The following is a 22,816-nucleotide window of genomic DNA, read 5'->3' as shown; positions in this document are numbered from 1 at the left end:
ATGCATGACGTTTGGCTTTTGCTGCGCAAGTGGTGTAGATCTTGGAATTGGCTTTTCATGCTTCTTGAATTCACCTTTGCGACCGTTGATCCAAGAATCAAGATTATAGTCACCAGCTGAGTGAGAAACATGTTTGTTTTGCTTCTTGTGGCCAACAGCTTGCTCTTGAGGCCATTGTGCATCTCTTTGCCAAATGTTGTCATGTACGTCAGCCTGTGGAAAAGGTTGAGATGGATATGATTGGTTGGCCATGGTGGATGCTGCCGTGAAAGGCATTTCAGATACATTTGAATAATCTCCATGTGCAGTAGAGCTTGAATTATCATTATCAATTCTGGAAGAGAGTGAGCTTGAAATGTGAAATTCGCCTTAGATGCCATCAGAAAGAGGTTCATCTTCATATTCAAACGCAAAAGCAACTTTCATTGAAGATATCAGCATGTCAAAGAACGATTCTCGTTTTCGAAGAAGTGTTGGGATGTGCACTTTGGTCGGAGCAGTACGGCCACATGTTTGATGCGCATAGAACAGAGGCGATTCGTACAATTTTGGAAAAGCTCAAACTCATCACAAGAGAAGCCATCCGATTGACAAGATTACTGGGCAAAGAGCATATAGCTTGGACACACTTTTATCGCTTTTGGATGTATGAGCGTGTACGGCAGGAAGCAGTGAGGGATTCCAAAGCGATACCAGAAGCAGTTGCCGGAGCAGGAGTAGGCGATTTTCCATATAATGCAATGCTTCTGGTGCAATTCTTTGAGAGGGGCTTCTATAATAGATCCATCGAAAGCCTCCTGAATATCAGTATGGATGCCAAAACTCGAGGAGATGAGGTTGAAGATGATGATGAAGAAGATGGAGAAGAAAGCCGTAGTCGTGCAGCAGTCCCAGCAAAAGCATTGCCAAAGGAACCCGTCGACACTTTGCATCGCAACAACAACGAGGAAGATGATGTAATGCTTGATACTGGCAAGCCCTGGTACCGAGACGCAAAGCTACATGGAAAGATTGAAGAGACGATCTCGACGCTGAAAGAAGACCCGAAAGCAGATGAGCTATTTTGCACACTGGGAAAGAAGACACCAAGCTCGAGCGATTTCGCAAAGTTGAGTGAAGGCACAAATTTGCACATCGGACCAACACATGGTCTTGCTAAGAAAGATAAAACCTCTGCCGTGGCATTGCCCTCTTTGAAGGATGTGATGGTGGAATGTATCAGCATCGCATCTCCGCTGTTCTATCATGCACTTGCCAATTGGGCTCCCCATAACAGTGCTGTTGATGAAAGCAAATGGCAGCCCCTTCTTTCTCTCGAACCAGATTCGACAATGGCTGACGGTCGTAATGATAGCGTGCAATCCAGTGCAAAACCCTTACAAGACATTCTTGCTCCTACCAATCTTTCGCCCCTCATTCGTCAACACATTTCAGCTTCCCATTCTGATCGCAGGATTGCATTTGTGAGAGAAACGAATGAGGGACTTGCTTCACTTATGATTGCGGTAAGTACGAGTCAGGCAGACGAAAATTTGCTAATTGCCAACGTCAAACTCGGAGAAAAGGTAAAAGCGTTGGACCTAAGCTTCTACTCTGCTGAAGAGATCTTTTTGCTGCTCCAAGAAGGCGAGGAGACCATGCTTGTGTCATTGCAACTAGACGACCTATCTTTCAATCCAACAAAGACAAAAGGGGAGCAACTTGCACTCCAGCCAATGCAACCCCGCCGTCACATCAATCTCACAAAAAGAGGCGGAGGAAATGCAAAGAAGCTATCGCTCAATAAACGCAAAGAAGTATGCGCAACTTTGGATGATGAGGGACATTTGACATACTGGGATTTGGTGCAGCAAGAATCCCAGGACGAAGAGATGATATGATTATGTACTATATAATGTATTGCTAGGAATGAATTACATGAATGTTTTACTTAACTTTTTCGGTCAATTCGGGCACGGCATCGTACAAATCAGCCACCAAACCGAGATCGGCAATTTGGAAGATTGGAGCATCAGCATCTTTGTTAATGGCAACGATTGTCTTACTATCCTTCATTCCTGCTAAATGTTGAATTGCTCCTGAGATACCGACGGCAACGTACAATTCAGGTGCAATAATTTTACCCGTTTGTCCAACTTGCAAGGCATTGTCTGCATATCCTGCATCAACGGCGGCACGAGAAGCACCAACGGCAGCCTTTAGGGCGTCTGCCAAAGGTTCAATGTATTTAACAAAGTTTTCACCTGATTTCAAAGCACGACCACCGGAAACGACACGAGGAGCGGTTGCAAGATCAGGTCGAGAAGATTGATTGATCTTTTCTTCAATGAATGATGTTGGTGCCGATCCGTCCACAGCTGCAACTTCTGCCTTTTCACCATTTCCGCCATCTGTTGCTGCTTTTTCGAATGCGGTACCACGAACGGTAATCACTTTGACTTTGTCGTTTGATTTGACTGTCAACAATGCATTTCCGGCATAAATTGGACGTTGGAATGTATCTTCTGATTCGACTGCGATGATATCACTGATTTGGCTTACGTCCAACAAAGCACTTGCTCTTGCCATAACATCAGGTCCGATAGCTGAATGGCCGGCAAAGACGTGAGTGTAATTTCCCTTTTCAACGACGCTTTTGATCAAAGGTGCCAAAGGTTCGGCGAACAGGTGTTCATACTTTGCATCTTTTGCGACATGAACTTTCTTCAAACCTGAAATCTTGGTTGCAGCCTCAACTGCGGGATCTAGATCGGAATTTCCAACGATCAAAGCATCAACGTCACCTCCAATCTTACTTGCGGCTGTAGCAGCGACAAGAGAACCAGCAGCGATTGTTCCTTTCTTGTGTTCCAAGACCCAAGAGTTGCAAATCAGCATCGTTTTGGGTTGCCTTTTTGCCTTGCTTGTATTGATGCGGCTCGGAGATACTGTCATTGATCAAAGATCCCAAGAAGTCCTCATCGTCCGCTTTGGAGAGGAGCTGGTGACGTTCGTTCCAATGATCTTGACTATACTCGCTGATACGACCAAAACCATATCCAACCAGACCGGAATCGGTATCGCGCACGGCATATGGTTGAACGATTTGCTTGTCAGCCACACTTTCTGAAGATGACAAGAGTTGCTCTTGCAATTTCGTAGCCACATTTCCCAAGATTGGAGCGGCTTGCACTTGAGCATCTGCCACAGCAAAGGTTGGAAGAAGCGAACGATTGATTCGACGTATGTCTTATGATATACTATCTACAACGATCGCATTCGTAAGGTGAGGACGTTGTCTGCTCGTTTGTCCAATGGGTTATGCTCAAATTTCAGGGCGAAGAATGGATTCTCGGGATGGTCCTCCTGAAGAATGGCCTGCAATGCATGAGAGTCAGAGGTGGATGCTGTCTTAGCCTACTATTAATGTTATATGCGCGCGCTAAACAAACAGTCTTCGACCTTTTTCAGGAGTTAGTGTGCATAGCAAAAATCCTATACTAGGGAACTACTGATAAGTTTTGCAACGACCTTAAAGCGGCGGTTCTGCGACCTTTTGCGCATTCATAAAATTCAAGATAAAAAAAGATATATTCGTACAATTCATTATTGTTGATGGGCAGCATTATAGCTTTGAACAACTCTGGTGATCTGTTTGAAGAACCATTGTCGACTTCCAATATCGCGTAAAGGTAAGAAAGGTCCTGCCAATCCACCTCTCAAAATCAAAGCAATTCCTTCAGATTCCAAAGAGATGCTACTCAAATCATTCAATAGAACTTCCCATGCACATCGCAATTTGAGAGTCTTTAAGAACAGAATTCGCGTTGTTGTCAACATGATCACGTTATCGCCTTGATTGGATGAATCGGACATGTTTGATTTGGGTCCATTGCCATTTTTGCTCTTGTTCTCTGCATCACTTCCACGGTGAAGGTGTTTGCTGTGATGGTTTCCGCTGCCCAAGTCAACATGCGCAACATAGTGTTCTTTGATCAATCGTCCATCATCGCAGGAACGAAGCCACATTTGACCCAAAGCTTCGCGGCTGCTGTACGGTCGTACAATACCGTCGGAAGCGATAAATCTCGGCAGTCGAACCCTGTCAATTTCTCCATCAAACAAGGACAGACTGTTCTTTACACCCGTTGTCAAATTGGAAGCAGCATCAAAGATACCAACAGCTGGCTTTGTTGCAAAGCCAACCAAAGCCTTTCCAATTCCTGTCACAAATCCTGCCGCACCATTCTGCTCTGCGCCTTCTAGCGGACGTAACGCCAAACCTTCGACACCACTGGTCACGCCTGTAAAGAAACTCGCGCCTGCGGCTTGCAATCCATAAAGAGCATGTCGAGGTTTGTTGCGGAATTTCGTAATTCTCCTCCTTGCCTGAAAGGCCGGATCCATCGTGGCGGCCGCTAAACCCTGCGAGATTGATCCAGTCACCTTACTTGCACTATCTGACAAACCAAAGACGATGGATTTGACGGCCGTTGATGCACCACGAGCGATTCCCATTCCTAATTCACGATGACCATGCATGACCAAACCTTGATATGGTTCGTAGAAGAGAGATACGACACCGTTGCCCACGTTGTTAAAGAGTCCAATCGGATTACCCAGCACATCAATACTACCGACCAATCTGTATACTTGGAACAACATCGCTTGTGTATAATGCATCGTGATTCTTTCCGTCAAGACATTTGGAGAAAGACGGACATTCTCGATCACCAATGCAGAAAGACGAATAGGAGCATCAGCCAAGCTTCCCACTGCCATTGAGGCAGCATTGAGCAAGAAGTAGAGCGGATTTCCTGAAGAAGCATCTTCTGCTTCATCACCGCCACTCCTTTCACTGCGCACAATTGAAAGATTGATCGCCAAAGGTTGCAAATGCAAAATGCCAATATAGACATCTCCTTCGCCTTCCTTGCTTCCTGCTGGACCTCCTCCGACTAAGTCCTTCGGATCAGGGATCTCACGGGGATTTTCTGCGAAATCGGTAGCGGAATCATCTTCTGATTTACCACCACTTTCAATCTTTGCGAAATCCAAACAAGCAAACAGGAAGTCTTCATCCAATTCCACAGTCACTTCTTGCAATAGGAAACTTGCATATTTGATGTGCACCAAACCGTGAGATTCATCTTTGCTTCTGATCAAACTTGCTTGCAAGGTAGGATGGCTTTCCAAAGCGGATTGATTTGGGGCAATAACTGCAGGGTACAGGACGATCGGGAACAGCCCGGTAAAGAGTTGGTTATCGATTTGGATCCATTTGCAGATCACGTTGAACGCTGTGGTCACCTCGCTTTCACTGTAGTGGAACTCCAATCCTCGGAAGCTTACATAGGCAAGTTCTTGTTGTGCACGATTAATGAGCGAGATACCAAGTCCTTCGAGTTCGATATTGAAAGAAGAAATAATCTTTGTATCCACATCCACAGCTTCGAAACCTACATCTGTACGCATGGTTTCGGTGCGTGAAAGGGTGCTATTTTGTCTCTTCATCTTGTAGTTGCTGTGCGCTTCGCTCCAGTTGCTGATCACGAGGGTTTGCGTCGGTCCATCAGCACGAACGTCCAAAGAAACAATGCGGTTTCCTCTTCCATCACCGCTTGGGAATTTGAATGGAAGCAAACTACCGATTTCGAGGATATTGACATTTCTCTCTTTGCCATTTGCTACCAATTTGACAGTCTTATCCGGCATGGCAGGATAATCCCAAGCGTACTTCATCTTACTACGCGGTTTGAGTTCGTATCGTTTACCCACGGCTTCATCTGCTCCACCTTCTTGTTTTGCATCCCCACGTTCAATGGCTTGCATGAATGTGATTGTATAATCACTCTCATTGCGCAGCATGAACGGCCATGGCCCTTTTTCATGCTCGAGAGAGATAAAGATTGTTGGACCTTCAAGCAAGACGTCCACCTTGATCAAATGTTGTTGATGACCTGCGCGAGCGATACGCAAATGGACTCTACCGATATCTTCCAAATTGAATGGCGAAGTCCACTTGTTGTTAAGACCAGGGTATGCCAAACACATTTGTTTACTTGCCCCAACACGAAGGAAATGCAAAGGTTGTCTACCTTCCGTTTGTGCAGTGACAACATCAGCACCACCCACTTCGCGGATGTTTACCTCTTCCCCCAAATTGTTGCGAACCATGTATCTGGGTGTCAGTTTAACAACCTTGCTCAATTTGAACTTGCCCAAACCTTCTTCGATCGTCAAACCAAGATGGATTTCCTCATTGCGGCTACTGGAAGGAATGGTAAGCTCAGTCTCTGAACCAACTGCGTCAAAAGACATTGGTCTACTCCAACTTGAGTCACCGACTCGTAATTGAACGCGATTACGTCTATCACGGGTACTGTGACTGAACAAGAATGGTTCAGGTTCACGTCGAACATCGGCAATGCTCTTGCTGGATCCTGGATCTTGACCAGCTACCAATTTTGCCCCTCCGATCCAGCTCTTTGTCTTGAGGGAGAAAGGCAATCCAGTCAGGTTGACAAAGATGTAAGGCGAATAGATCTGCACCTTGAAAGCGCCTCCACTATCGGCATATTTGTGGTAATGCAGTCGTAGTTGCAGCTTCAGGTTTTCGGCATCGGCCAATGTCAGGAATTTCTCCACAGGGAAATCATCTCCATTATCAGTAGAAATGATGGCAAACTCTGAAGGTGAAAAGACGGACGACTGAACATCAATCGAAAGCAAGAGCAAATGCGAAAGATCAACAACATGAATTGGTGAAACGCCTCCCTTTCTTAGGAAGCTTGACCAATTGCGGTTGTGATTCTTGTCAAAGATGCGATATTGTATGTCATACGGCAAAAGGTTCTCAACCTCAACCGGAGCACGAACACACAAAGTGAGTCTTGGGTATTGTCTTGCCAAAGGATCATTTCGATCAAACTTTGTGAAGCATTGGAATCGGAAAGGCGCTTCGTGTTCATTGCCGTCATTGCAGGTCAAGACTCGGGTGGACTTTTTGATCAATTCTTGCCACCCAACAGCCTCATTCGACCAACCATACTCGAAACCTGGATCAGGTCTCATCCGGATTCGTGAATGGAAAGCGGCTTCGATCGGAACAGGACAGCTTGAACCAGGGGCAATTTTGCGAATGATATCCGTCAAATCTCCATTGCTGTCCAGAACAACAAACTCGATCGGTACGAGCGTGTTGTTTTCGATATTGAAGGTGCTTCTCAGAGTGACAACCTTGACATTGTTCTCCAAGCTGACATCGCACAACAGCCTATGTGCAACGCGATCAATCTTTGGACGGAGATTTACAATCTTTTCGCCTTGTTGATCGACGTTCAAGTGCCGGATACGCTCCCAAGCCATTCCTTCAATGTGTACGGTTAACTCGTTTCCGCCTCCAGTACGATCGAGAATGTGATCACGCATCACCTTCCAACTCTCAAATCGCCAAGGCAAATCGTGACCGTCATCAATATGCTGAGCACCATGTCGTGGTCCTTTGGCATCACCCTGATGTTGTCCCCATAAGCTGACTCTGTATCCAGTCCTATTACGGATTACGAAAGGGGCTTGATTTTCACGATCAGGATTATCCTCTCCTTCGCGAACATTTTCTTGAATGACGGAAAGATTGGTCATCACTTGTTCAATTAATGTGTTGGTGATGTTCAATTCCATTGTTCGCTTTGATGACAAGGTCATGGTGTTGCTACCTGCTTTGCTTTCCATTGAGAAATCCAAATTCCAAGGATCAATAAGAGGTTCCCAATGACTCTTTTTCAAATTGTAGTAATTCACATGCATTCCGATCGAGAGTGCTGCACGCATATCCGAAGTCCAATCACGAACATCTACACTGAAAGCAGCGATGCTACAGTCAAGGAGTGGCAACGAATGAACATCTCCAATTAGAATCAATTGAATACCCTGCAAATCGGCTTTGAGAACTTCTTTGGTGACCAAAAGTTCTGCAGCTTCTAATCTATGACCATCTTCCGAGAGTCCAGCAGTTTTCGTTGATGCGACTGCGTCAGATCCTTCTCCTTCTCCAGCACGAATCGTTTGAACAGCACCTCCTGCGCTGCTCACGCGAGATGGAGCACCTTTTGATGTGTCCTTGGCGTTGGAGCCTGAACCGGTTTTGCTGCTCAATTCAATCGCTCTGTTGATCACATTACTGATCATCACCATATCCTTGAGGGAAACGCGCATGATGATCGGATCTACGTTCACCTCAATATTGGTATTGGTTTGTTGTAATGGTCCACCAGCATCTCTGCTATCCAAGCTCATTGCGATATCAAAGTTATCCACCAGTCGAACTGTATCTTTTGGTCTGTTCATTCTGCACATAAACATGCCGAATTGATCAACTTTTAGAGCAAGAATACCTTGTTGTGACATTAACACTTGACGAATGGAGAGAATGATGGCTTTTGTATCAGCTTTTTCAGGCTCGGCCAAGAGAATGATTGTTGGATCGACAACATTGATTCGGAATGCAAGCGTAGCTGTGCTTTCCGGTTTAGCTGGTGCTTCCTGTTGTGCTTTCTTTGCTTGACGTTCTTTGTTCGTCGTTCTGCGGCTCTGTTGACTGGTTTCGAGTTGTTTGCGTGACATTGCTCGAGATGGCTGTTCAGGTTCGATTTGCTGTTCATTGAAAGCGCTCATGAAAAAGTCCACCAATGCAAACAGTGGGTCCAACGAAAAGATGACTTTGGGAGAGTCAACGGTGACCAAGGCCAATGCACTACCATCACTGCCCATCGAGTAACTCAACATGAATTGATGACCTTCATGAGCGATTGCTGGGATGATGTCACGGAATTGTGTCTGTTTGTCAATTCGTGTATCTGTGACGTTGAATGCTTTCAATGCTACTTCTGCTTCAAGAGATGAATCGGAGAGCATCTTTAACTTCACTTCTGATCCCGTCAATGCCAGGCGAGCCAAAGATGATTTGTGCATTGTTTCTTGATCGATAGCAGCTGAAGAGAATAACTCGACATTGATTGCATTCACACTGAATAACAAATCAATGCTCGTACTCAATGAAACAGTAGCTCCTTCGGTGTCTCTTCCCGTGGTGCCTAATTCGGGTAACAAATCAATTGCTGGCTTATCCACGGGTTTCTTGTTTTGCTCTTGTGTCTGCTGCATATTCTCAGATAAGGTTGGCGATATTGCTGTAGCACCCTCTTCATCATCTTCATCAATCGTAGCAAAGGCTTTTGGTATGCTTTGCATTAAGCCCATGATGAATTGATATTGCTGTTCGGTCAAATTGATCGAGACATCAGACATTTTAGCCAAAATTTGCATATCTGGTTCTTGTGCAGTGGAGGCGGTAGCGTTGTCTTGGCCTTCATTTGATGCTTCTCTCGTCAAGCCGTCTTGTTGAGTGATATCCACTTCAATATTCACATCGTCAATCATTTGTACGTGATGTGCTTTGCGTTTTTGAATGAATCGAGATGCCAGTCGGATATGTCGAATACCCGCTTCAATCTTGATCAAAGCACGAGAAGGATCGTTTTGATCAGCCAAGAATGTGTTATGAGCATAAATCTCACCCAAGTGAGCCGTGATGGAATCTGCAGACACATCTGCTTCGCGTGGCATAACAACGATTGGTGTTCGAATCAAGATATCATAATGCATCTTCATGGCTTTGGACTGTAATTGTGTGGCTTGAGCACTTGCTGCCATTGTTGCAGCATCATACACTGCTTTCATTTGTGCAAACTTGCTAAAGAAGCGCAACAAATCAGCCATCGTCTCTTCAACAAACACGAACCGAAGCGATCCCGTTCGCAACCAAACAGCCATATCGTATCCCGGATAAGTCTGACCATCAGCTTCGTCGAATGTTTCATAGGTAAAGTCTGCCAATTCATCTCCTTCAATGGATAACAAATTCTTGAATTCAGGCGAGGCTGCTTCTCGTTGTGTGTTGTCGAATAGGGATAATGAGCCAATACGTGATGCAACCCGAAGAGTATTGCCGCGTAAAAGCACGGCAACGTCTGCAGTAGACAAAGTCAAGGTAGCCAATAATTCTCCATCATTGTTCAATCGCAACACAATTGAGGTGAGCTTCACTCGTACGCGCAATTTCTCTTTTCGGCCATCAGTGGGTGGCGCTGTCACTTGCTGATCTTCGCTATCCTCGATTTGCTTTTCGGCGTTACCGTTTGCAGTTGGCGTGGCCGAGTCTGGAGGCACAAATGTTGTCATGATCCAATCGTACAAGGCTAAAATGCTGACTCGTGTAAGCATCAAATTGATCGTTGACAGTTCCACGTTGATGCTTTGATCGATACCCTCATATACTGTCATGAATTCCGGAGAATCTGTCTGTACGCGGGTATATTTGACGCGGACCAAATCTTTATCATTCTTTGTGAGATGAACAGAATCTCCTGTACCACCTCTTGTTGCTCCGTCATCCACTGTTTTACTCGTGATGATATGTTTAAAGACATCACCCTTTTGCTGAACGATTTTGTCCTCAATATCCAAACTTCTCAAACCGACATCAACCTCAAGATGATAAGGATAGACTGCCACACCTAGTTCAAATCCTTCAAAGCTTGCCTCAACGAGCAATCTATCAGGTTTGGAGGGGTCAGTGTTGGATTTGTATATGCTTCCTTGCAATGCATCTACAACGAATTGCAGTTCAAACGTTTTCTGATGAGCATTGATACGATCTGCCGTAGCATCTTCTGCATCTTCGAAAGCATTCTCGTTTTCGTCATCGTCTTCGTCCACTGTTGTTGAATCAACGAGGTATTCATCACCTCCACGCATTTGACTGGCAATTCTCGATCTACGCTCTCGGTTAAGATCAAAGGTAGCACTGCTGCTAGAAGCTTGCAACGTGCTTCGACTTCGTCGTTTAGAAGCAGTAGGAGGTTCCAGTGTTTGTTCAATTTCGGAAATCTTGCCATTTGCTTCCGATTTTGGAGCGCTTGCTTTGTCATCCAAATCTGGAATGGCAACATCAATGACGGCCATGAGCACTTTGTACTTCCGGTCCGAGAAATTGACTCGAAGGATTGGCAAATGACCTGTCATTTTGAATTTTGTCAAATTTGGTGCTTTTGGCAAGATGGAATTATGCAAGGTGAAGTCCAAATTGATTCTTTCCAGCAAGTGCATTTCATGATCTTCTTGCGATGTTCCCGACAGACTGCGCATACATTGTTCGAGATTCTTTCCCATGACCAATTGGGTGGATTCTAATTTGACAAAGAATCTGTCGTACATCAGATCTTCAAGTTGTTTGTAATCATCGTCAGTGTACTGCTTCCCTTGTCGGGACTTTACTGTCTCAATCGCACTTTGATCGGCCAGGACACTGTTTAGCGAGATTTTACCGGCATCCAAAACGATATGCTGACAATCTTTTCGCGTCGGCTCTTCTGGCACTATGATAATGGGCGCTTGAATGGCCAAATCTACATCAATTGTTTTGTGATTGTCTAGAGCACTCTCAAGACCTGCTCTAGTCTCTTTACGGATACCTTCCAACGTCTCGCTTGCCACATCGATCAAAGCTCCGATAAATTCCAACTCAGACTCGGGAGGCTGGAAGAAGCGAACAATCGACTCAACGTATGTCTTGTGATAGATGATCTCCAACGATCGCATTCGCAAGGTAAGTGCGTTGTCCGCCCTTTTATCCAACGGTTTATGCTCAAATTCCAGTGCGAAGAATGGATTTTCGGGATCGCTTTCCTGATGAACGGCTTCCAACGCATTCTCGTCTCGGGAATTTTGTCGGGAATTTGATACAGATCGTTCAAGCTCTTCATCCTTTACACGAACAATTTGTGGATAGAGAGTATTTGGCAGTGTACCATCGTAGACACGCAAGCCACCCAAAGAGATTGCGGCTTGCAAATTGTCAATCCTTTGAATCATACTTCCCTTTAGCGAATCAAACACTAAAGAGATTACGTCATTACCCCGCGAATGATCCCGTAAAGTGAAAGAACCTGTTTGAAGCTTTGTAGTCATGCGTAATTTCATTGCATCGCCTGGAAGGTCGACCGCTTGTGCGATCGAAGATGCATTATCTTCGTCCCATTCAATCGCATCATACAACTCCTTACGTTGTTCTTCGTTAAGCATTCCATCGTTGTTCTCATCTGCATTTGCATTACCTCGCCAAATCCAACCAAGCCAGCCACCACCGGCACCTTGTTGTTGTGCAGTTGAATGTCCGCTTTCAACTTCTTCTTTACGCTTTTGCAATCGTTCACGTCGCAATTCACTGCGTGCAATCGAGCGATAGAAGCGGATATCTTTGTAGGATAATCTACGTTCCAATTCGGCCAATTCTGAGCCGCTGTCGCTTGTCGTTGGCTGTACCGCAGCTTGCTTTTGGTTGGCTTTTTGGTTTTCATATTCTTTCTCTTTGAAAAGGCGGACATACTCCTTTCTGTCATCTCGTCTTTGACGGAAATAGTCCCAACTCCAAACGCGATGTTTCTCGTGAACTTCGTTGAGAATTGCTCTTCCCGCAAACTGCAATAATGCTCTCGGTCTGTTCTCTTCCAATTCTTCTGGAGCAGGACGGAAGCGTCGATATTGCGCATATCGAGTGAAAAAGTGGAAGAGATCGGTGACTGAGATGATGTCCCTGTATTGTTCATCATCCAAAGCGAAACCGAGTTGATCAAACAGCAACTCTGCATTGACCTTTGGGGTTTCGGGAGTCATTTTACGACGCATTGTCAATCTACCAGCACCCGAGACGGGAGATAGAATAAATTGATGCGATGGAACATTCCCCTCTCGAGCGATGAGACTCTTGAACTTCTCTTGAGCTTCTTCGACGGGATAGCCTGCTAGAGAGACTGTGTCTGTGTCCCAGTATGCAGCCAAGGACTCTAGCCGTGCCAATTTGTGAATTCCATCGGCACTGTTTTGAATGAATGTCGGATTCCAATCCTTGTCGGTTGAGACTGCAGAGAATTCTGCCAATGTCAAACCTGCCGAGAAGGGATGCTCAGGATTGGATAGATCGTCTTCGTATCGGATATGAATGTTTCGCACTGTGATTTGCAAATTATCCACAATCTTGGTAACAAGTGAGCTTGTAAAGCTTTCACTCTTTTGTGCATCTTCTGCGCTCATCGAGACGGAACTGCTGCCATTGCGACCGAGTAATTCTGCATTGGCAAGCTTTTCCTGTTTGGCTGCTTGTGCTCTTTCATCTTCTTCTGCTTCGTCTACGTCCACATTTGCATTTCTCGGTGCGGCTAAAAGGTAAACATTTTCCACCAATACACGAACCGGCTTTCCCTTTAAATTTGACCAAGGTATTGAAAGTGTCAGATCACCCAAATATCCCTCTTTAACATCGATCGGAAGACGAAATTTATCCAAAGCTGAAGTCTTTAATCGTAAATTTCGTAATTTCACATCACCACTCCAAATACCAACATTTAGCTGAGACGTATTCAAGCCATCCACATACGATGCCAAGAAGCGGTTCAAGACTGAAGCCAGAACACCTTCGAGCATGTTGGGCGCGGTTGTTGGGTATTGTGTCTATGAACTTGTGGTCGTTGTCAATTCATTGGTAGATGTTTGTCCAAAAAGTGGGCTTTATATCTTTTTGGCTAGATAGGAGATTGGGTATGCTGTCAAAGGGGGGAAAGAGTGACTCCTGCAATTTGACGATATTTGATGATGAATGCGTTTATGAGAAGATGGATCGCCATTGAACAAAAAGTTGTCTGAGCGCGACACATGCAATGATGAAGACCCCTTTCAGGTTAGACTGCCAAAGTGCCTTGATCAAGGTGGAGTACAACGTGGGCGTACGCGTTTAGTGCCTGTGTAAATTAATGGGAATGATGAATGCATGCGTGTGCGCAAAAGAACAAAGAACAACACTCCATCATCATCACAAGATTAATATGGTAAGTGGAAATGGGGGGAACATCACACTTTTGGAATCTCTCTAACACTCTGCTTTACCTCTCAGGCACTATCCGATCGACTCTTGGGCGGCTCACTGCTTGCTGTTGCAACATTTGTGTTTTCATATTACACAGTCTGGGCGCTGATTACGGTGAGCTAAGCAAATGGTGGCCATGAGTGTATTTAGGACGGTATCAGGCTGACCGTGTCTCCCAAAAACCCCCTTTGACAGCCCCTATTCCCTTCTGATTCGATCATACAAGCATACTTTCCACCCAGAGTTTGGGCGATCAGATTGCCGGCAATCATCTTGGTGCTAGGATTGGGTGTGGTGGGAGCATTTGTTGGACTAGTGATGCAGAAAGAAGCGGCAAAGAAGAAGGCAAAGGAAGCCAGGAAAGGAGCGTGATCTTCAATAAAGCTTAGGATAACCGTAGAGAAAGGGAAATGCGCAAAACAGGGTCTAAAAGCATGTATTATAGGGCAGTAATGGAGATTTTCGATACCATATAAATTTTAGCTCATGACTATCGACCACATATGTCCCACATCATGATCAGAAAAGCTTGATTTTAAGATGTCCTTGTTCTGATGATGCTGAGGCCAGGCACAGGAAGTGTATCTGTCCATCCTGTCTACACGTGTAGCGTGCCAGCTTCCCACTAAGCTTGACAGGACAATCTCCAATTTCTTGCAATAATCTTCACGTGCGCTTCATCTTCCTGCCGCTGCTGGTTTGAACAGGCAAAAGAGCGTTATAATGCAAGTTAAACTGCGCGCGTTATTCTGCCCTGCGCTATCGCCTGCTATATTTGGCCCTGAGCTTCTCAAGCTGCACGAGATTTACACAAAATCCTTCTTGAACCTTTCAAGCTTGCTTCACCATCACATTCTCGGTCAAATATAATCAAAATGGTGAGTATCACGATTGGGCAAACGGCTGGAGAACAAGACGTTCTATGGAGTAGTGAAGATGAGGGAGGATCGGATGGATATACTTTTATGGAATAACAGCAGTCCAGCCACACCTTCTCGACTCATTCCAATCATACCTTACCGTTCTCTAACACCGCTCTCTTTTATCCCAATCTTACAGCCTAAGCAAGTGACCGACATTAAACATTTCCTTGAAATCGCAAGGAGAAAGGACGCCAGATCCGCTCGTGTCAAAAAGACTGTCAAGACATCCGGCGGTTCTCAAACCAAATTCAAGATCCGTTGCTCTCGTTACTTGTACACCTTGGTCGTTGATGATGCTGAAAAGGCAGAAAAGCTTAAACAATCCCTGCCACCAGGATTGAACGTTCAAGATATCGGTGTTAAGGCCAAATCTGCACGCAAGTAAGCGCGAGAACCTAAAACGCTTCTTATGGGTTGGATCGCCTCCCACATCATTCACACGGTATTCATCGCTTCACACAGCCAAAGCCAGCTTACCGTGATGTACTATCGACCACATCTTGTCAATTAGCAATCACATATACTCATTCACACTGAGAAAGGGGTGGGGTTCCCGTAAGGGGTGCGTGTGCTGAGGTTGTGGAAAGGATTGATAAATTGTGCTAATAATGCTACATGGTACATATGATTGAGGCAGAGGGAAAACAGTGTAGTATTCATCGAATCTTTCTGTGGTCGAAGAAAGTCTGTTTAGAGAAGAATGATGAGTTAGTAATAATGACATTATCTTGGCTGTCTGGCTGGCCAGGAACTCACTCTCAAATGTGTTGCTTGCCATGCGCATGTGGCTACCAAGACAACAGCTTGTACGATACTCCAAAACAAAGCACGAGTATTTGTCTTTTCACTTGCATTCCTAAAGTCAATCTCTCGTTCACGTTGAAATTGTTGTTCTTTACGAATATCACGTAATTTATCGTTCAAATCTTGAACACGAGAAGCAAGATCACGAATATGTGCACGATCCGCATGAGAGTTATCGGGCTTTGCTTCACCGATGATGATGTCTAGATGCATTCGAACTTGATGATGATGTTCGTCCATTGGAAGTCTTGCGGCTTCGTTTGTGGTTAATCGGGTGCTTAAGCAAATAGAGTGATCTCCAGCTTCATGTGATGTAAAGGCAAACTTTCCTTCGGCGGGTCCTAGAGTAGAAGTGACCAAATGTTCTTCTTTGACCTCTCTGACAACGATGTTGATACCTAGATCTTCATTGATGTGAAAGACGTGGTTATCCTTATCCCACGTTTCCGCCATATAGTGTCCAACAACAACTGTATCCGCTGGTAATTCTTCGTAGAAACATTGGGTTTCTTTTGGATTTAGATAAAAGTACAAACCATCAGCTTGCGAGACCATTAAAGCCATCAAGGCCATCAAGACCGCAAACAATGTCTGTGACCGCATCTTTTGCAATTGATGAAGGGGAGAAGGATAAGTGTTGCACCTGTTGTGTTAGGGCGAGGGCGACAACGCCAACTAGAAATTACAGCCAGCAAGCCCAAGCCGTGTGTGTCCCCAGCCAAGTGTGACCGCACGCGTCTCTCTTCCACTCAAAGCACAAAAATGAAACCTGCTTCTTAGCGTCACACTCATGTGGGGAAATGAAAACGTGTTTGATTGCAAACGACATCCTTCACCAAAAAAATGGTGGCTCCTAGACCAGGTCAAAAGAGGCGATCGATTTCAAAACAAAACGGAAATGGAAGCTCAGGATCCACGTCGGAATATCCCGAAGATGACGGCAATACACAGCTGTCTTACCCTCTAAGCTTTGCCATGACTGCGAATGAAGCACGTTCAGTACAAGTCGTGCTCGCTAAGCTGGGATTCGCACGTCCACCGCCTCCTTTGCGATCTCGTTCTAATTCTTCCACCAATCCTCCCACTCCAAGTGCTTCATACCCTTCCACACCCAGTTCAGGATTACCTAGAGGAGCTTCACCGTTTGTGCCAATGACTGCATTAACATCAATAGGAAACGATGCAATCAAACAACCCGGACCAACCGCTCAAACAGCAATCGCCAACGCTTTTGAGGATGATGTTCTGCCTCTTACAACTAGAACATCCTTGCGATCATTCATGATTGGTTACCTTATACAATCTGCACTACAGGCAATCCTACCTGGCCTTTTACGACGTAAATCTCCTGGAGAAGCAATCAAAGCACTCTTTTCTGCAACTGCCGCCAAGACTGGCTTCGCTTTCGCTTTGTTCACCTTTTTATATCGGAACATAAACTACTTTCTTACATTCGTTCGGATTAAGGCATTGTCTTCATTGCCATCTTTGTCGCCTTCCTCTTTACCGGAAGCTTCCCATCGAACTCGATTCTTGGCAAAAGTCGTTCGTACAGCTCATGGTGATGGAATCGTTCCTTTTCTCTCTGCATTGGCCGCCTCACCTGCTCTATACCTTTTACCTTCTCAAGTAGCATCAAGACCTGGAGCGGCCACTTTCCCTCGAAAAACGTTTGCATTGGATTTGTTCACAAAAGGATTATATTTCCACGTAGATGCCTTGCATCGTAGACGATCTTCTTTGGTATCATGGATACCGGAATGGTGTGATACAGCATTGCTGTATGCTATCGGTAATGGTCAACTGCTGTGGGCTTTCCTATTCGAGCCGGATTGTTTCCCGAAATCATACGGTGATTTTATCCTTGCACGTTCAACTTCGTACGTTCCTGCAAAACCGAAAGACCTCCCTGCTTCGATGGCATGGCCAACCAAAAGAGAGATTGCCGATCATGTTGCATTGTTAAGCACGCCAAAGAAAAATCAAACACCTTTCCCCGGATTCACTTCACCGTCATTGGCTGCTCTCAACCCTTCCGCCGGTCCAACAACACCTTTTTCCAAAATCAACCCCGTGCTGGACTGGTCGCCCGCTCATCCGGCTCATTCTCGTTTATTGTGTGCCATGCTTCATCCTACCGAGCCATCTTGCCGTACAAACTACCTAAACTACTGGGCAACGGAATGGAAGCAAAGTGCAAAGTTCGTCGGTGCAATCACGGCTGTTTTTAATCTGTTCAAGCTAAAAAGCTGGAAACGTGATCCAGAAGGATCTCTGTTTCGTTTCGTTATGAGCGTTTGTCAAGGTGCAACGGTGATCAGTGGTAGTATTGCAACTGCTTGGGCATTCACTTGTCTTTTTCAACAATATTTCCCCAAAAATTTCATGCCAAGATCAAGATTTTTCTTGAACGGTTTCTTATCATCTATCTTCATTTACGCCGTTCCAGCAGCAAGAAGGGCTCAATTGGGCGTTTATGTAGGTCGTCTTTCACTCGATAGTTCATGGCAAATCTTAGCAAAACAAGGCAAAGTGAAAAGCGTGAGAAATGGTGATGTGGCCCTTTTGGCTTTGGGATTAGCAATGTTATCTTCTCTCAATGAAGATTCTCCTTATATCTTATCTGGATACGTTCGAAGGATCTTACGTATGCTCACTGGTCCAAGATTAACAGGCACTTCTGCTGTCATGGCAGGTCTGCCTCTCAAACCTGTCGAAAATACCTCCAACCAAGTCTGGTCATCATCCTCCCCATCATCAGAAGCCGTCAATGCAAAAGACTTGGACTCAAAACTACGCAATCGCTTCTGAGTCTATTCTGTGTACGTAAACAGCCTTTCCTTTCGGAGAAGGTCAATTGATTTTTGCATGAGCTGTCATTAGAGACATATGTGTGTGTGTGTTTGAGTATGCATGTGTATGTGTGAAAGTACAAGTGACCCATGAAACGACAAAATAAAGGTCACGAATGTCGATTGACGTCGTTGCCAAATTGAATGGTGGTGGTAACAATTGCGAAAAGGAGGTATTGCGCTTACTTCTTCTTGTCGCTGGAAGCACCCTTTTTCTTGGCTGTTCCGCGCAGCTTCTTGGCACGGTTCTTACGTTCCTTACGCAATTTACGAGATGCCTTTTCGACCTTGGCAGCCAATCCTTTACGGACCAATCGGAAACGTGGTTCGAAGTTCATGGATTCGCGAGAGTCGTAGATCAAAGCGAAGCCTGAAGGAGGAAAAGGGGAAAAAGATGTTAGTATGTCGTTCTCGAAAAGGAATATGAGTTGGATTCGATGGTGCTGCTAGTAATTCTTAAAGGTCGCATCGTTTATGCTGAAGTTGTCGAATTCCCACAGAAACCCTCCCCCGCCTGCAGCACCATGATTTCCAGCCAAGTCCCCCTCCCTCTCTACGCACCTGTTGAGCGACCACCACCAAAGTGAGTGCGCATTCCGAAAACAACACATTGTTCCTTGTTGGCCTTGTACATTGCTGCCAACTTCTCTTGAAGTTCATCCTTGGAAACGTTTGCACGGGTTGGGTGAATGACATCCAAAACCATCTGTCTGCGTTGAAGCAAACGGTTAGTGATGAACTTGCGCGTACGCAATGTGACGGGTGATGTGGCGTCCATCTTGTGCCGGATCGTTGATGAAGACAAGAAGGATGATGAAAAAGGATGGCCAAAGTGAACTAATTGTTCTCAAGCGCGGTGGATTCTGAAGATTGGGGACAGACCTGGTAGGCGCGCGAGCTTGTTCAATGACCTTCACGTGTAAAGCCAAAAGCCATGCTGCGCAGCGTACATCCAGCCAACTTTTGGTGAACCAGGGCCTGCGGCTGTTTCGGCCGACGTGATGTTACAGTGCTTGTTGGCTTTGCCTCAATAGCAAGCAGCGCGTGGTGATTCTATGCACTACACACTAGAGCCTGACAACGCCTGTGGGCCTAAGTGCCTTGGGTACTGCATACAATTCCAATCTACACGACCTTGAAATTCTCAAGATCATCATTCCTCTTTACCGACTCGACACCCGATAATACACCATCAAACAAGAGGTAAGTACATTCGACAGAGCAATCGATACAGCGACAGCAGACGGGAAGACTTTATTGTGGAGACGGAAGGATGGCAAAGATTGGGTTGAGTGGAGTGCGACTTTTGATGGGATACATGAGGTAGAGACAGAATTTTGGAAAAGGACGACATCGATCCGCCTACCCTCAACATTTTCGACAATCTCACCATCTGCTGTCGCCAAAGAGCTTGACTAATCGACCAATCCAGTCTTCAGCATACTGATTCACACTCCCCCAACACTACAGGTCCAAGATGAAGGTCGAAACTTGTGCCTTCTCTCAACGTAAGATCTACCCAAGCAAGGGTAAATTGTTCGTCCGTGGTGACAGCAAGGTCTTCCGCTTCGTGTCCAGCAAGAACGAATCTCTCTTCTTGCAACGCAAGAACCCACGTAAGATCGCATGGACAATCGTCTACCGTCGTATGCACAAAAAGGGTATCACTGAAGAGATTGCCAAGAAGCGTTCCCGCAAGACTGTCAAACATCAACGTGGAATCGTTGGTGCAAGCTTAGACGCCATTGCCGCCAAACGTAACCAAAAGCCAGAAGTTCGTGCTGCTGCTCAAGCTGATGCTTTGGCCAAATCTAAAGAGGCAAAGAAGAAACGTCAAGAAGAACGCAAGGCAAACAAGGGTAACACAGCCGCTACCGCACCGAAGGTTTCCAAACAACAAATGAAGGGTGGTGCCGGTGGTAAGGTCCGGGTTTAAGATGTGATCAGCACACAAAAATCTCGCCTTCCCCAAACCCTTTTTTTTTGTTTTCTGTACGACGCATCTCACTCTGTATGATTGCCACACATATGATTCTATGATCATTTCAAAATGCGGAGAGAGAGAGAGAGACTCAAAAAAGCTTAGATTTACTGACAGTTGATACGAATTAATGCATTTCGACAAAGAAACACCATCTCTTTATACAATACAAAGTTACCCTTTCTACACATTCTCACTAGGATAGCCTCCTGGTGGTTCATCAAAATCTCCATCTACACTCAAGCTGCTTGCTGGACTTGTTGTTCCTGCGGTGGCCGCTGTACTTGCCGGTCCGCTATCTTGACGTCTGCTTGCACGTTTGATTGCCAACAAACTCGGAAGCATGGGCGTAGTAGATGAACCTTTGAAACCAGAAGGTGAAGGAGAAATGCCTGCTTCAGTCAAATCATTCGTGATTGATGGAGGTTCAACAACCAATGGAGATGAAGAAGCAGCAGCAATTCCAGCTGATGCCCATGCCAAAGGCAATCTTTCTGAACTTGCAGTCGCATGTCCGATAGGCACACCGCCATAAGCTGAAACGTTGTGTGAATTTGCGCCGCCGTGACCTATACTGGATTCGTACGTCATCGATCTTGTAGAATCACTACCGGCTTCTGAAGGTGCCAAGCTTGGTCCACCATCTTCTCCCAAATCACTTTGCCCTTGATTAACATGCAGATTGGCATTTGAGCCGGTTGCATGCATTGAGGGGACAAGAGTACCACCTCTTGCACGATTATTCACATCATCATTAATCATACCACCGTTATCCACCTCACTACTTGGAGCAGAATAGGAACTTCTTCTACTTCTGCCCACGCTTGGCGTTTCTGCTCCGTCTCCATCTAAACCTGTACCAGTAGATTCGTATTCTTCCACGGATGAACCTTCCGTTGTGCCTGCTCGAGACATGGACGCCGGTGGAGATAATCCACGGGTAGAAGGAGCACGAGAAGAGCCAGCCGTGGCAGCAATACTTGGTGCTCTTCCACTAAAACCCGAAACGCTGCCACGGTGATGTGAAGTGACTACAGGATTAAATGAAACTTGATAAGGGCCACCACTTGAAGTTGAAGGTGGCGCATCATCCGAATCAATATTCATCCTCTGTAGATTGAAGGAAGGTCCAGATTTTGCATTACCAGCATAAAATGGGTCAGAAGGTAATTTCAGGCGTTCTTCCGTATCATCTTCTGGGAACTCATCAGAAAGCGTTGGCGTCAATGCTCCATTATCAAAACTTTCCGTCTCTTCACCCGAATCCACCACTTCTGCCAATGCTGAGCCTACAGATGTAGACCCGACAGAAGCGAGTCCAGATCCCGCTGAAGCCTGCAACTTTGGCGATGCAGGTGGTTGGACAGCAACCGACAAAACTGAAGCGGCACTTGGGCTGGGCGGACGAAAGTGTGGCTGGCGAGGGTCAAGATGTGGTGGCACACCGGCTATTTAGGGGGAAGGCTATCAGAGAACAATACTTCTAGATCATCTTTGGTCAGACACTCACGAATAGCTTCTCCGCGTGGTCCAAAATGACCGACAGAGGTTCCTTTACTGGCATTTTCAGCCGTTGCTCCACTTCCTCCTACTCGTTCATGAACAACATCCTTATCGTCATCTTCATCATCGAAATCCACCATATCTTCCTCCACTCCATCATCTTGACGGTAATTTTGACCTTCGCTACCTTCATGATCGATTGCGCCAGTGCTACTTCTGCCAGAATAGTCCACAGAAGAAGGAGCACGACCAGAAGCGAAAGATTCGCCATTTCGATCGCTATCAAGCATCATCATGTCGGAATCGCCTCCCACCACAATATTCACTTCTGGTTTTGTTCGATTCTGATGGTTCTCTGAATCCGCATCTAATCTTCCCCTTCCATCAATTTTGATACGATCGACCGATTCAGGTTCTTGTCTTGCAGGTGCAACGTCTCCTTCCCATCTATCGTCTCCCACTTCATCATATCCGGAAGCCTGCAATCGAATTCCGGGTGCTACATGATCTGCGTCGGGAATGCGTTCTAGATTGTCTGCCGTTAAATCACCACGTTCTTCTTGTCTTCCACGAGTGGAATGATTTGGCTCAGCTTGTGGACGAGGACGAGGAGGTGCAGTATATGCTGATGGATAAGCATCTTCCTCCGCATCATTCATTGTGGTCGGTTGTATGGAATTATTGTTTGGATGTTGAAAAGACATGCTGCATTTGCAGAGCAGGATTGTGCTCTTTGAGGGGTGGATAGTGGTGGAAACAGGATCAAGTTAACAGCATGCTTGACAATCAACCT

General features: G+C 45.6%; 9 protein-coding genes across 9 annotated transcripts; 5 read left to right on the top strand and 4 right to left on the bottom strand.

Moving 5' to 3' along the window:
* Positions 1–509: 509 nt before the first annotated feature.
* On the top strand, positions 510–1,880 carry FA14DRAFT_175867 (uncharacterized protein; the record flags this gene model as incomplete). The annotated part of the gene is made up of 1 exon (XM_025500620.1): positions 510–1,880. The coding sequence occupies one exon, from the start codon at positions 510–512 to the stop codon at positions 1,878–1,880; it is 1,371 nt and encodes a 456-aa protein (XP_025356859.1).
* FA14DRAFT_186761 (uncharacterized protein) lies at positions 1,761–13,688 on the bottom strand. The gene is made up of 3 exons (XM_025501531.1): positions 3,654–13,688; positions 2,857–3,180; positions 1,761–2,801 (listed from the first exon to the last, which is right to left on the bottom strand). The coding sequence occupies exons 1-3, from the start codon at positions 13,519–13,521 to the stop codon at positions 1,927–1,929; spliced, it is 11,067 nt and encodes a 3,688-aa protein (XP_025356858.1). The 5' UTR covers positions 13,522–13,688; the 3' UTR covers positions 1,761–1,926.
* A 205-nt stretch (positions 13,689–13,893) lies between these two features.
* FA14DRAFT_159048 (uncharacterized protein) lies at positions 13,894–14,432 on the top strand. Its single transcript, XM_025498031.1, has 3 exons — positions 13,894–13,922; positions 13,988–14,074; positions 14,156–14,432. The coding sequence occupies exons 1-3, from the start codon at positions 13,920–13,922 to the stop codon at positions 14,330–14,332; spliced, it is 267 nt and encodes an 88-aa protein (XP_025356857.1). The 5' UTR covers positions 13,894–13,919; the 3' UTR covers positions 14,333–14,432.
* Positions 14,433–14,781: 349 nt separating this feature from the next.
* On the top strand, positions 14,782–15,754 carry FA14DRAFT_159047 (putative 60S ribosomal protein L38). The gene is made up of 2 exons (XM_025498030.1): positions 14,782–14,838; positions 15,020–15,754. The coding sequence occupies exons 1-2, from the start codon at positions 14,836–14,838 to the stop codon at positions 15,266–15,268; spliced, it is 252 nt and encodes an 83-aa protein (XP_025356856.1). The 5' UTR covers positions 14,782–14,835; the 3' UTR covers positions 15,269–15,754.
* Positions 15,456–16,322, bottom strand: FA14DRAFT_159046 (uncharacterized protein). The gene is made up of 2 exons (XM_025498029.1): positions 15,640–16,322; positions 15,456–15,569 (listed from the first exon to the last, which is right to left on the bottom strand). The coding sequence occupies exons 1-2, from the start codon at positions 16,249–16,251 to the stop codon at positions 15,540–15,542; spliced, it is 642 nt and encodes a 213-aa protein (XP_025356855.1). The 5' UTR covers positions 16,252–16,322; the 3' UTR covers positions 15,456–15,539.
* A 161-nt stretch (positions 16,323–16,483) lies between these two features.
* On the top strand, positions 16,484–18,573 carry FA14DRAFT_159045 (uncharacterized protein). Its single transcript, XM_025498028.1, has one exon. It carries the CDS (start codon positions 16,531–16,533, stop codon positions 18,496–18,498), a length of 1,968 nt encoding a protein of 655 aa, XP_025356854.1. The 5' UTR covers positions 16,484–16,530; the 3' UTR covers positions 18,499–18,573.
* Positions 18,574–18,633: 60 nt separating this feature from the next.
* Positions 18,634–19,317, bottom strand: FA14DRAFT_166265 (putative 40S ribosomal protein S24; the record flags this gene model as incomplete). The annotated part of the gene is made up of 2 exons (XM_025500014.1): positions 18,634–18,909; positions 19,101–19,317. 2 exons carry the CDS (start codon positions 19,315–19,317, stop codon positions 18,722–18,724), a joined length of 405 nt encoding a protein of 134 aa, XP_025356853.1. The 3' UTR covers positions 18,634–18,721.
* A 397-nt stretch (positions 19,318–19,714) lies between these two features.
* Positions 19,715–20,813, top strand: FA14DRAFT_159043 (uncharacterized protein). The gene has a single exon (XM_025498027.1). It carries the CDS (start codon positions 20,017–20,019, stop codon positions 20,473–20,475), a length of 459 nt encoding a protein of 152 aa, XP_025356852.1. The 5' UTR covers positions 19,715–20,016; the 3' UTR covers positions 20,476–20,813.
* Positions 20,624–22,252, bottom strand: FA14DRAFT_3936 (uncharacterized protein). Its single transcript, XM_025502285.1, has 2 exons — positions 22,031–22,252; positions 20,624–21,936 (listed from the first exon to the last, which is right to left on the bottom strand). The coding sequence occupies exons 1-2, from the start codon at positions 22,082–22,084 to the stop codon at positions 20,704–20,706; spliced, it is 1,287 nt and encodes a 428-aa protein (XP_025356851.1). The 5' UTR covers positions 22,085–22,252; the 3' UTR covers positions 20,624–20,703.
* Positions 22,253–22,816: the final 564 nt, after the last annotated feature.

Source organism: Meira miltonrushii (genome assembly GCF_003144205.1).
Source record: "Meira miltonrushii strain MCA 3882 unplaced genomic scaffold FA14scaffold_1, whole genome shotgun sequence".
Lineage (NCBI taxonomy): Eukaryota > Fungi > Basidiomycota > Exobasidiomycetes > Exobasidiales > Brachybasidiaceae > Meira > Meira miltonrushii.
The sequence above is the reverse complement of the archived record's forward strand: the minus strand, read 5'-3'. Positions and strand labels throughout refer to the sequence as shown.